The 13,320-nt window shown below is 36.6% G+C and overlaps 1 protein-coding gene across 1 annotated transcript; it reads left to right on the top strand.

Annotated features, from left to right (window-relative positions):
* The first annotated feature begins 4,684 nt into the window (after positions 1-4,684).
* Positions 4,685-12,509, top strand: LOC111821226 (sodium/hydrogen exchanger 9B2-like). Its single transcript, XM_023734749.1, has 3 exons — positions 4,685-4,789; positions 11,148-11,284; positions 12,390-12,509. The coding sequence occupies exons 1-3, from the start codon at positions 4,717-4,719 to the stop codon at positions 12,405-12,407; spliced, it is 228 nt and encodes a 75-aa protein (XP_023590517.1). The 5' UTR covers positions 4,685-4,716; the 3' UTR covers positions 12,408-12,509.
* Positions 12,510-13,320: the final 811 nt, after the last annotated feature.

Genomic DNA, 13,320 nt, shown 5'->3' with positions numbered 1-13,320 from the left:
TGACATTATACAAATTTTTAGAGTTGTTTCCAGTGTGATAGTATGTCATTTTCATTTTTGTTTCTCTGATTAATGAATTTAGCATCTTTTTTTAAAGTATTTATTGGTGGTTTGCGTTTCCTCTTCTGTGAATCATTTGTATGTACAGTACCTACATTGCCCTTTTTTTTGGTCTCTTCTTTATTGAATGTTGTTCCTTAGTCTGTTTTACATGCTGCAGATATTTTCTCTTTGTTTGTCACTTATCTTTGTTTATGGTTTCTTTTGTACAAAACATTTTAATTTTGTTGTAGTCAAGTTCATCAATCTTCTCCTGGGCTTTTTACATTATGTGTTATAAAGTTAGTGCTGTATGAATCAGGGTCCTCTCAGGAAAGAGAAACTACTCAGTAACTTGAACAGGGAAAGTTTAATGTAAAGAATTATTAGCTGTAACAGGAGATCAGAGCACAAGGGATTGGCTATTAAGAAGTAAGAGAACTCTAGAAAATACCATAGGAATAGCATAGCAGGTATAAAGAACAGCCTCTCCCCCTAGGCTGAGATATGGCAACCAAGGAAGACCTCCCTCCTCTGCCTCCAAGGCTGAGATCCAGACCTTGTTGGAGAGGGTACTGCTTGTATCTCACTGGATGACAGAAAAACCGCATCCACCCTTCAGACTTGCAGGAAATCTCCCTCCAGGGTACATGGAGAAGTGATTACCAGAGGCAGTCTGCTGTGAACTTCCCACGGGATTGCTGTGTGAAGCTACTGGCCATTGGGTGCTGCTGGCTGCGATGCACTCTAGGAGCCTGACTCTGGAGCAGCCTAGTGCTGGAGCAGCAAGCAGCTCAGCTGCAGGACCCTGAAGCCACAGAAACCAGGAAGAAAAGCACCTCTCTCCAGCAATAACTCTTCAGAGCCCTCTACTGACAAAGTTTAACATTGCACCAGCTGACAAAGGAGAAATACTTAAAGGGCCCAAGTTTCTTTTCTGCAGAATAGACAATAAAAGGAGATTCAGAGTGAAGGAACAATAAATTGATAATCAGCACATTACTATACCTGTAATGTATTTTTGAGAATGATTTGAGATAAATTATTTTACAGTATTTTTTGAAAAGATGAAAATTGGGAACAATTTCCAAGTCAATCAATAAACGATGAAATAAACTGTGGTACTTCCATGTCACGGATTACTATGCAGCAAGAACGAGGTGCATGTATAGATATATATACTAATATTATTGTGTTCTGCTGTACATAAGGTCGCCATGAGTGGGAGCCAGCTCTGCAGCAGCTAACAATTAATATTATAAGATCTCTAAGCCATATTTTTAATGAAAATTTACATAAGATTTAACTCTATGAAACATATTCTGTATTATTATATGTACATATAGATGCATGTAAATGCATATAAACCTATATGGTGGGGTGCATATCAAATGGTGAAGAGTAATTTCCTTCGGTAAAAAGGATGTAAACATTCTTCAGTAAAGAATATAAGCAAAAACAAAAAAATTAAAAACTAAACCCAAAGATACTTATTATTCAAATATAATATACATAATAAAGCAAGCTTAATGGAATAGAGAACTAGAATGTTGAAGCTTTAGAGGGATCCAGGATTGAGAAATGTACAATTTAATGTGATCGTTCGTTCAGTATTAAAATGTCTAACCTGACTTCAAAGCATGAAAGAAACATCCTCAAGAACTATAAAAATTAAGAATTCCTTTCTCTAAATTCAATTAAAAAATGAATTTATATTGTTCTTTGAGTAGTTATAAGTAAGTTCATCAACTTGAGTTCATCAAATTGCTGTAGTCATGACTCTGAAAGGAGCTAGTATATCATGTGAATGCACTTTACAAGGATTAAGGCATCGTGTAAATGGAAAGTTGGAGTTTTATTAAATATGTATCGATATTGTTAACTGATAAAAACTAAGATTTGTAAAAAAAGAAAAGAAAAAAACCTAAGCTTTGCACCATAAAAAGGGTGTTTTTTTTTTGTTTTTTTTCTGCAAAGAAAGGAAGGGAAAAAAGTGAAATGGGAGAAAGCTTAAATGAATTATTTCAAGATTTTAAAAGTCTTGTAAAAAAAAAAGAAAAAGGAAAAAAAAGCAGTCCTGAGTACAGGCAGTCCCTGGGTTAGGAACGCCCAACCTACTAAGACAACTTGTACTTGCCCTTTAAGGTCACGTAAATTGCCCTCACTTTGAAAGGATTGAACCAACCCCTACTCAAAACAATTTCTTCATTCCATTCACCTTCACTTGCTGCATGTGCAGCTATTAAATAATTGAAAAGCCTTCAAGCCTTTTCTTGCCCTGAAGTAAGGCTAAGTAAGAACCTTATGCACCTGTTCCGACTTAAACCTACAAATTCTTAAAGACATACTCAGGAATGAATCTTGTTCGTAACCTAGGGACTATCTGTGTATCTAGAACATTGTTTCTTTAAGGGCATAAATCAGGCAGAACCTCAAGCCTATTTCTTTTCTGATGATGTGAACATATGATATTGGGAAATATGCCATAAGTTGAAATAAAAAGTACGAAGATATAAGACTTAAGTAGCATAAAAATCAGCATTGCAAAGAATCATATATTTAGAGCAAATAATCTATGTTAGACTTATGTAAGGAATACTGATTTAATTCTTTTTATTACCTGTGCCTTCATGAGGATAGAGAAAGTAAATTAGTAAAATCTATGATTCATGAAAATTTTTATTTAATTTGTAAGGATTAAAGCCCTGTATCACTAACTAAAGTTACTAGTATTTTTCAGGGAGAAAACTTAAAAATATAGAACCTTATGTTCTACAATTGGGCTTATTTCTAGATTTGAGTTGGAAAACTGATTTTTTCCCCCAGTTTTTGTTTTATCTATAATAATGCTTAGCTAATAGCAATTTTGACAAAAGTTAAGAAAAAAACTTACTGTCACTCCTGGATTTTTATGCTATGCTTTGTTGTTCTAATTTGATCCTACTGGCATTTCTTTTAAATTGATCAAAAAACCAAAGTGTTTGCTAATTAAAGATGCTAGATTAGTTCATTATATAGAATGAGATTTGAGTTATTCATAGAATTATGGAATTTTAAAGCAAGAAAGGAATTTAGCAATCAGTCTAATCCCTAAAAGTTTTCGATAAAGAAACTAAGGGCTAGAGGACTTAAACTTGACTGGCACTTTTAAAAAGAGATACTTCCACCTATTAGATTAGCAAAATTCTCAAATTTGCGATAACATACTATGTTGGTAAGGGTATAGAAAAATAAGCACACTTATACACTGCTGATAGAAGGAACTTGGCTGTGCCTGTCAAAATATCATATATGCTCTTTGACTCAGCAATTCTACTTTTAAGGATTTATGCTACCATATATATATTTGCGCACATGTGAAATACAGAATGATCTAGTTGTTGCAGTATTTTTTGAACTAGCAAAAATTGAAAACTTTAACTCTGATTAGAGAGTTTCTAATAATAATTTATGCTGAATCTCTAATTGGAATTCAACAGAGCTGTAAAAATGGATGAGGAAGCCCTTTAAGTTACCAGAGGGAAAGACTGGGGATTTAAAAAAAATAAACTCAACAAATACTGTACATAGTATGCTACTATTTTGTAGACAAGTGAGCAAACAAATGTATTTTATGCTTTTATGGTTGCTTTTTATGTGCAAAAAATCTTTTAATAACCAGAGTTGCCTACAGGGGTGGGGGACATCTGAGTGCCTGAAGGGACAAAGAGGGACTTTCCACTGTCTACTCTTTTATACTTGATTTTGATGACTGTATTACTTATACAGCTAGATAGATAGGAAGTCAGATGGGTAATTAGACACACTGACAAACTGAGACTTATTCAAAGGATGGTGAAAGATCTCCTAAGTTAGTAAATTAAAAGTAATAAAAATTTTTAAATGTTTAATCAAGGAAACAGGAGTCTTGGGGTAAACATGATAGCAGCATTCACAAACTGACGAACCGTCAGGTAGAAATCGATGGTCCTGTGTTTTTTCTGTCTGCAAGATCTAGTGCCTCAGTATAGGTAATGGCTTCCCAACAGCTGGAGCCATTCAGTAGTGGAGGAGCTGTCTCAGGACAAAATGTGTGCAGAGTGTGGTCCCATGGTGAGCACATGCGAGTCTAGGGTTCTCGACTCTGTTAGTGATGACCCGGAACTAGAACCTGGTCTTCTGAGCCCCATACCTGGGCTCTTCCTGCTTCCTTATGTGATTTCAGAATAATAGCTGGCATCTTACTTGTACTAATTCAGAGCATTCATACAAAATAAAAATTTTGAATACAATAAAAATAAACACATGGTCTGTTTGATCGGTATTTAAATTCACATGGTAAATTATCTGACAATAATATATCCAGAAGTATTCACCCTAATATTATAAGAATCTTTAGAATTAACAACCATTTGCAAACTCACACTTAGTATGCAAAAGCACATCATATAACATCTTAACTGTGTAAGAAGTGTCCCAGGTGATTTTTTTGTTCTATTGTAGCTAACCTATTTATAGATAACATAAAAATAAAAATAAAGCCTACCTTAGATCAAATTGACTCAAATTTCAAATTAGTAAAATTTTGTTACTTATAACTTCACAGAGTAAAAATTGTGTGTGTGTGTGTGTGTGTGTGTGTGTTATTTGTTTTTCTTTTAGGAAGTGATTGAAAACATAGTTAGAGTTGCTTGGATCATGTTTGAGCCCCTTCTTTTTGGACTGCTTGGAGCAGAGGTATCTGTTGCATCTCTCAGACCAGAAACTGTTGGTAAGAATTTCAAAGTACACTTTTGAACTAAAATCTTCTCTTTCTATATTCAGTTAAAATCTCTTTAGCAGGCATGTGTCCAGTGGTTTCCATTATCACAGTTATATAAAAAGTTAATTACATGTGTAGTCATGGTCTGAGTCTGTTAGACTAGTTGGTTAGAAGAGAATGCTGGTAAATACAAGGCAGTGAATTCTACACCTTTAATATTGTTGTGCCTTGTAAAGATGACACTACTGACCACTATCAAGAGATTACAGGCTTTAAACTTTTTCTGCCAATGGTAAGAATTTTTTTGTTCATCTAAACTTGTTCTCACTGAGGACCACAAGTTTAAAACAGCTAGTCACTTCTATAATATGTGCCCATGGAATAGAAATGTTTGTCGATTCATCCATTCTTTTATTCATCCATACATTCGAGTCATCATATTAATGCTCTCTTGATTCATAGCATGACACTTGAATATTAATTTGAACAAATACTTACAATTTCATCCTTTACTCCCATCACAATATTCGTCCATCCATACTAGGGACCCCATCCTCTGCCACCTCCTTCTGAATCTCAGACAAAGATCCTTCCATTTTGCTGATTTGTCTTCAAATACCCTTATCTCAGTTTCTTCCTCTTTATAATTTAAATAGACTCTAACTATTTCTATCTTAACAAATATATCCTTTCTCCATTTTCCTTCCCCCAATTTATCCTTCTTCCATTTTACCCCTGACCCCCCACCATACTACCTCTCTCTTCTTCTTTCAAACTTTTAGAAGAGATAACTACATTCCCTTTTTCCACTTCAACTCCCATTCACTTTCTTAATACATTTCAGTGCAGATTCTGCCTCATCACACAGCCAACCTTGCTCTCACCAAGGTTATATTGCTAAATCCAATGAATACTTTCCAGTCTTTTTTTTACTTGACCTCTCAGCAGCATTTGATGTTATTGACCTCTTCAAAACACTCTTATATGTTGAATTCTGAAACTTCATATTTTCCAGTGCCCTTCGTATTCTCCTTTACACTATACATGGTTGAAACGTTGCTCTTCATTAAAGATCTTTCCAAAGCACCTACTTTTTTCACTCTATATCACTTCTCAGAATTTCCAATGGCTTCGTTTATAAACTATGTAATTCCAAAATATTTATCTCTAAATTAAACTCAATATATCTAAAATTCACTCATCATCCTGTCCCCAAATCTGCCCCTCCTTCAGTGTTCCCATCTGGGAATGATGCCATCTCTTTTGTGTCTTGTACTTCAGGCAACATATGCTTTTGAATACCTACCAACCTGAAAGAAATACACTTCAACAAAGAGCCACAAAATCTTCCCATAAAGAAACCCTATTGCAGATTCACAACAGATCATCCAGCAATGTCTGTCTAGAGTTTTACTAGCCCTTTGAACTTGGAAAAGTTGTTTATCCTCTCTGAACTCCATTTTTTTTTCAACTGTAAAATGAGAATAATAGTAGCGGCTATGCCACAGGTTATGTGGGTTAACTACAATTGTCCATGTAAAGCTTAGCACAGTAACTGGAACAGAGTAAACTCTCAACAAATGTTACTGTTTTTTAAACTGTACTTTAGGTGAAGGTTTACAGAAAAAATAGTTTCTCATTAAACAGTCAGTACACATATTGTTTTATGACATTGGTTAACAACCCCACGACATGTCAACACTCTCCCTTCTCAACCTTGGAGGACCTTTTTTTTTTTTTATTAGTGAAAATATACATAGCCAAAGATACACCATTTCAAAAATTTCTACATGTACAATTCAGTGACATCAATTATGTTCTTCTAGTTGTGCTACTATTCTCACTTTAGCTGAAGGTTTACAGAACAAAATAGTTTCTCATTAAACAGTTAGTACCCATATTGCCCTATGACAATGGTTAACAACCCCACGACATGTCAACACTGTCCTGACTCAACCTTGGATTCCCTATCACCAGCTTTCCTGTCCCGTTCGTCCTTCTAGTCCTTGCCCCTGGACTGCTGTGCCTCATTAGTCCCGTTTTGTTTTATGGGGCTGTCCAATCGCTGGCCGAACGGTGAACCTCGGGAGTGACTTCACCACTGAACTAAAAGGGTGTTTGGGGGCCATACTCTCGGGGTTTCTCCAGTCTCTGTCAGGCTGTAAATCTGACCTTTTTTGGGTGTGTTAGAATTTTGTTCTACATCCTTCTCCAGCTCTGTCCAGTACCCTCTGTTGTGATCCCAGTCAGAGCAGTCAGTGGTGATAGCCAGGCACCATCTAGCTGTACTGGACTCAGTCTGGTGGAGGCATTGGTAGCTGTGGTCCATTAGTCCTTTGGAATAATCTTTCCCTTGTATCTTGTTTTCTTCATTCTCCCTTGCTCCCGAAGGGGTGAGACCAGTGGATTATCTTAGATGGTTGCTCACAGGCTTTTAAGACCCCAGATGCTACTCACCAGGGTATAAAGTAGAACATTGTCTTTATGAACTGTGTTACGCCAGTTGAGCTAGATGTTCCCCAAGACCATAGTCCCCACAGCCCTCTGCCCCGCAGTTCAGTCCCTCAGGGAGTTTGGATGTGTCTGTGGAGCTTCCATGACCTTTCCTTGTACAAGTTGTGCTGCCTTCCCCAGTATTGTGTACAGTCTTACCCTTCACCAAAGTTACCACTTATCTATTATTACTTGGTATCACCTTGCCTTCCTCACCATTAAAAGGTTCTATACCTACACCATTTATTCACTCTTCTATTGTTCTGATGTTGTTGTCGTTTACAGATTAACTGCTCTGATTCCCTGTTGTATTTCTTTTGGTTATGGATAGTCCTTGAGAGTTCATTTCCTAGATTGGTATCAGGCTGGTATGATCCTGCGTCCTAGATTCAGCCTGTGAGCTGATGTTGTTTGTTCTCAGATTGAAGGACTCCCTTTAATAATTCTAGTAAGTTTGGTTTTTATATATTCCCTTAATTTCTGTTTATCTGGAAATGTCCTAATTTCACCATCATATTTGAACGAGAGTTTTGCAGGATATATTATTCTTGGCTGGCAATTTTTTTCTTTCAAAGTTTTATATATGTCATCCCATTTCCTTCTTGCCTGCAAAGTTTCTGCCAAATTATCTGAGCTTTTTCCTCTGTATGTGACTTTTTGTTTTTCTCTAGCTGCTCTCAGGATTCTTTGTCTTTGGTTTTGGCAAGTGTGATTATTATATGCCTTGGTGATTTTCTTCTGGAGTCTATCTTATATGCCGTTCTTTCAGCTTCTTGGATGGACAGCTTTTCACCTTTCATGATATTGGGGAAGTTTTCTGTCAGCAGTTCTTCAATGATCCTCTCTGTGTTTCTATTTTCTCACCCTGTTCTTGAACTCCGATCACTCGCATATCTTTGCTTTCGATTGTATCCCACATAATTCTTAGGGTCTCTTCATTTTTATTTGTTCTTCTTTCTGATTTTTCCTCAAACAGAGTTGTATCCAAGGGTTTGTCTTCAATTTCGCTGATCCTGTCTTCTACTGTTTCAAACCTGCTCCTCAGCCCTTCTATGACACTGTCAATTTCTGAAATCTTGTTCTTTATCTTTCGATTTCTAATTGTTGTTTTTGTATGATTTCTAGTTGTGAATTTATTTTGGCATTTTGTTCCTGCATTATTTTCCTGAATTCTTCCATTTTTTTGTCTGCCTATTCCATGAATTTGTCTATTTTTTCCTCATTTTTGTCTGCTTTTTGCTTCAACTCTTGCATAGCTCTGAATATTAGAGATTTGAATTCCCTATCAGGGCGTTCTAGTGCCTTTTCTTCTACTGGAAAGTCATCTGTTTTATTTTGGATGCCTACTGGGACCATCCTGTCCAGTTTTTGTAAAGGTTTTGATATTGTCTGCTGTCTTCAGGGCATTCGGTAGCTATTTTTCTCATTTATTGGTTGTAGATTTGTTTGTTTCATCTTTTTTTTTTTTTTTTTTGCTTAATTTGGTTATGTCTGAGGAGGTGGGCTGTGCGTTCTTTGCTGTTTGCTGGTCTGTGGGCACGATACTTTTCACCTCCTTCACCAATTGGCAGGTCAGTCGCTCAGACATGGTACAGCAGGGCAGGTCTAGCTGAGGAGGAGTTGCTGGGATGGATTGTTTGTGGCACTTACTACGGGCACCAGGGCGGGCTTGTAATCAGTGCAGGGCAGGTTCCGGGAGGTCGTGCCTGGGCTTCTTGGTGGTGTGATGTTCAGGACACGGTGCAGGTAGGCAGGATGGAGGGGGGAGATTGTGATGTGGGGAGCTAAGATGGGTATGGGAGAGAGGAGAGAAGAACGGGCCAAAAACATACAGACAAACAAAAAAGAGTGCTAGGGGAGCTTGCCATTGGAGTGGAGAGATGAGACACTATGAAATGGAGAAAAACAAAAAGGAGAAGAAGAAAAAAATGAATAAATAAAAATTAGAAAGAAAAGCAAAGCTCCCAGGGATCCCACCGGTATGGCTATGAGGTCTGGGGAAGTTGCTCTCAGACCATGAAGTACAGCCAGTGCCAGGTATTCAGGGTACAGAAAGAGAAGGAAAGTATAGAGTGATGAGAAACTCAGTAATGAAGAAAGACAAAAAGGGAAAAAGAGGGAAAAGAAAACAAAACAAACAAATTTTAAAAAGAACAAGAAAAATCCCACAAAAAACAAGAAAGAAAAAAGAAATGCTCTCAGGGATCTCTCTGCATGGCTGCGCAAACTGAGGGGGTATGTCCCAAACCTCACAGTGCTGCCCAGCTAGAAAGGGCTCACAATTCGAGAAAAGAAAAAGAAAACAAACAAACAATTCAAAACAAACAAACAAAAGCCCTGGGATCCCACCAGCGTGGCAGCATGGGCCAGGAAGCAGTGTCACATTTGAGTGGCGTTTCACAGCCTTTCAGGAAGAAGCAAAGATGGCGCATGGAGCCAGGTATTTGAGAGAAAGGAGGGGGAGGTGGTGAGAGGTAAAGAAGAAATCTAAAGAGCGGAAAAAAGCAACACCAGCAGCCAACAAACGGCACTTAGGGAGCCAGCCAGTGCAGGTGTGTGGAATCCATGCGACAGTGGGGTGAAGCCGGTGCTTCCCAGCCAAGAGACTGGCCGTAGGAAGCAGAGGAGGCCAAGTTGGGGTGAAGAAGGGTGGGGGGTAGGAAAGCATATATTGCTGGTTACCTGTTGTTCTGTCTCCTGCTGGAAGCTCCATGAAGCTTTTTCTCGTACCCCTGTTTGCTGGTCTCTGATAGGGGTCCAAGATGGCAGATCTGTGCTGTGTTAGCTGATAGGGGACCTCTGCATGTATGTCTCCTTGCTCTCTGTTCTCTGTCAGTTTCTTATTCCATTCGGTGCTTGGCTGAGTTCTTTATCTCTTCATTTGATGCTTAGGGTTTCAGGATTGCTGTTTTCTCTATTTGGCTTAGTTTTTTGGATCTTTGCTGTGGAGGAACGGTGTGGTGCTTCTGCCTATAGCGCCATGTTGCCTGGAAGTCTCAACAAATGTTACTTTTAAAAAAAGAAAAATCACCTTATTACTCAATAGTCCCCTTAGCTGTACCTTTATCAGGTTCAGTAGCCTACAGCTGCCCTCATCAAAATCTCTAGCTTTACAAATCAGGGTGAAATTTTCGTCATCAATAAAGGGTTCTAAACAACTGAATTAAGTAGCTGTATGTCATTTAGGGTTAACACGCTGTTAGTATACACCAATATGGCGAAACAGTTGTGTACTGCCATTGCCCATTCTCATTGGTGATTGCATAGCCAGCTCCATTCTGATTGGCTGATAAATATTTTTAATACCACCTCTGGTCTTTTATTCTATAATGAATTCTAGACCTCCTTGGTCAAAATGTTAATTTTTCCCTTTTCTACACCTTCTTATTGGTTTGTTTATATTGCAGTTATCACACAGTATGTGAATTCATTGTTTATATTTTTGTCTTCCTCTGACTTTGATGCTCATAAAGGCAGAGTCTGTACATTATACATCTTTATGTACCTAGCGATCAGTTCAAAGCCTGTCATGCATAATTATCACTTAATAAATCCTTGTTAAATAAACACATGGAAGAAAGTGCAGTTCTTGGTATAAAATATAAGAGATATAACATTCATATCTCCTTCATAGAAATTCAAATATGTTTAATTAATTTCTAGTTTTAATCTAGGGAAACATCTTATTTTAAACAAGTAATCTGATTGGTCTTTAATATTGATTTTTTGATAAATTATGCATAATAATTTTTGTATTTTTAATTTTTTAATGTTCCTTACTGATTTCTTTTGATCTTGTTTTGAATCAGTAACCATGAAATGCAATTTTTCTCCCAGTGTTTCATTATTTATAAAAATTGACTTTTTCTTATAGGCCTTTGTGTTGCCACCCTGGGCATTGCAGTATTGATACGAATTTTGACTACGTTTCTGATGGTGTGTTTTGCTGGTTTTAACATAGAAGAAAAGATATTTATTTCTTTCGCATGGCTTCCTAAGGCCACAATCCAGGTAATGATGGATAGGATGGCTTAGCCTTTTAACTTCTATTTCTGTATGATACCTTGAAATATTGAATGAGAGAGCTTATCCAAGTTTGGTGAAAATAAGTGATCGAAGTTTGATTTATGAAAATAGTTTATATTAATCTATTCTTCAAAAGTTTTATCTTTAGTATATTGATCCCTTAAAACGTGATGACTTACTTTTTTTTTTTAGATCGCTAGGTTACAACTCAAAATCTAATAAATCCCTGTACTACTAGAAAGCAGTAGTAGCAGGAGAGAAGGGTTTGAATTATTACCAGTCACAGCTCTCTAAATAATCCAGAGAGATAGTTCTACTTTTCATTTCACTGTCTGGAGAAGAGAGTGAAACAGATACAGCATGGCCCATTTTAGTGATTGAAAATACTTCAATATCAATATAATTAATGTTAATTTTATATATAATGGAGAAAAGAACATTTATTGAAAACAGAAAATGCTTTATTGATTTTCTAGATTATTAGTTGATTTCAAATTATTTAAACAAGCTTAACCTCCTGCCAAGTGTTGCATCCACTCGACTTGACATTTGTGTACTCTAATGAGCAAGTGATGATGAAAGCACTTAGAGATAGGTGCTTGAAATTGTTGATCATGCATTTGTTAGAATACCTCTGATGGCTAACTAAATTGGAACTGTATAGACTATGATTTGCGACAAATGTAATATACTCCTGATTGCATTGTATTGTGCATTTTGAGACTAATTGTAACAAACAAGATTTAACTGTTCATCCCATATTTTTCTGCAGTTATTTAAGTATATAAATTTCTATTTTTATAGAATTAAAAATCAGTTGTTGTTAATTTTCTCAGACTGGTTAAGAGCTTGGCTGCTAACCAAACGGTCAGCAGTTCGAATCTACCAGCCACTCCTTGGAAACCCTATGGGGCAGTTCTACTATGTCCTATAGGGTCACTATAAGTTGGAATCAGCTCAATGGTAAAGGGTTTTTTTGTTTTGTTTTGTTTTGTTTTGGAGAATGTGTATGCTCTATAGTTATATACCAGACTTTGTGTGGCTGTAGGCATGGACATTATTCCAGAGAAATTTCTCCTTTTTCCATCAGATTTTCAAAGATGTCTGAGACATAATTGTTAAGAGAACTATGAGATTAATGTAGTACAATAAAGGGAATAGTTTTTCCCTCAGTGTTTCTAGCTTTCACATGACTTCTTGTAACTTCAGCAGGTAAATATCAAAACAATGATTCTAGTAGCTTTGGTATTATCAATGTTAAAATTTGAAAAATGACAGTTTGCTACCATGAAGGTATATTGTAAAATAAGGAAAAATATCCAGGATATATTGGATAATATTTGTTCTGTTTTGTGCTAAAATTTTTTTTTCTCCTTTTGCCACTGCACAAGGAACAAGACTTTCTTATATATATTTTTCTATATCAATATTTTTCAAACTTATTATTCTGTGGCCTACAATAAGAAATATATTTTCCATGAGAACCCAGCTGTCTTAGTTATCTAGTGCTACTATAACTGAAATACCACAAGTGGGTGGTTTTAACAAACAGAAATTTATTTTCTCACTCTTTAGCAAACTAGAAGTCTGTATTCAGGATGCTGGCTCCAGGGGAAGCTCTGTCTTTCTGTTGGCTCTGAGGGAAGGTCCTTGTGTCTTTTCAACTTCTGTTATTTGGTTCCTTGGAGATCTCATGTGACGTGACATCTGTCTTCCCCAAACTGCGCTTGCTTCATCTGCTCTTTTATTTCTCAAAAGAGATATAAGACACATCTTACACTCTTACTGCCTCATTAAGATAACAAAGAAAACTCATTCGCAAATGGGATTATAACCTCTATAGGGGTTAGGATTTACAACATATATTTTTGGGGGACACAATTTAATCCAAAACAGCTAATATACAAAACCCAAACATATACATACACGTACATGTATACCTGCAGAGAGAACTGAAAATCTATTTTGCAGTGTGTACAGTTCTTTCCAAGAATCCATGAAATGTTGAATTAGTTCGGGTA

The sequence above is a fragment of the Trichechus manatus genome, unplaced genomic scaffold (assembly GCF_000243295.1).
Source record: "Trichechus manatus latirostris isolate Lorelei unplaced genomic scaffold, TriManLat1.0 scaffold00071, whole genome shotgun sequence".
NCBI lineage: Eukaryota > Metazoa > Chordata > Mammalia > Sirenia > Trichechidae > Trichechus > Trichechus manatus.
The sequence above is the reverse complement of the archived record's forward strand: the minus strand, read 5'-3'. Positions and strand labels throughout refer to the sequence as shown.

Coding starts and splice junctions, on each gene's coding strand:
- LOC111821226 (XM_023734749.1), top strand. CDS start 4,717: ATGTTTGAGCCCCTTCTTTTTGGACTGCTTGGAGCAGAGGTATCTGTT. Junction 4,790..11,147: donor TCTCAGACCAGAAACTGTTG/GTAAGAATTTCA, acceptor TTTTTCTTATAG/GCCTTTGTGTTGCCACCCTG.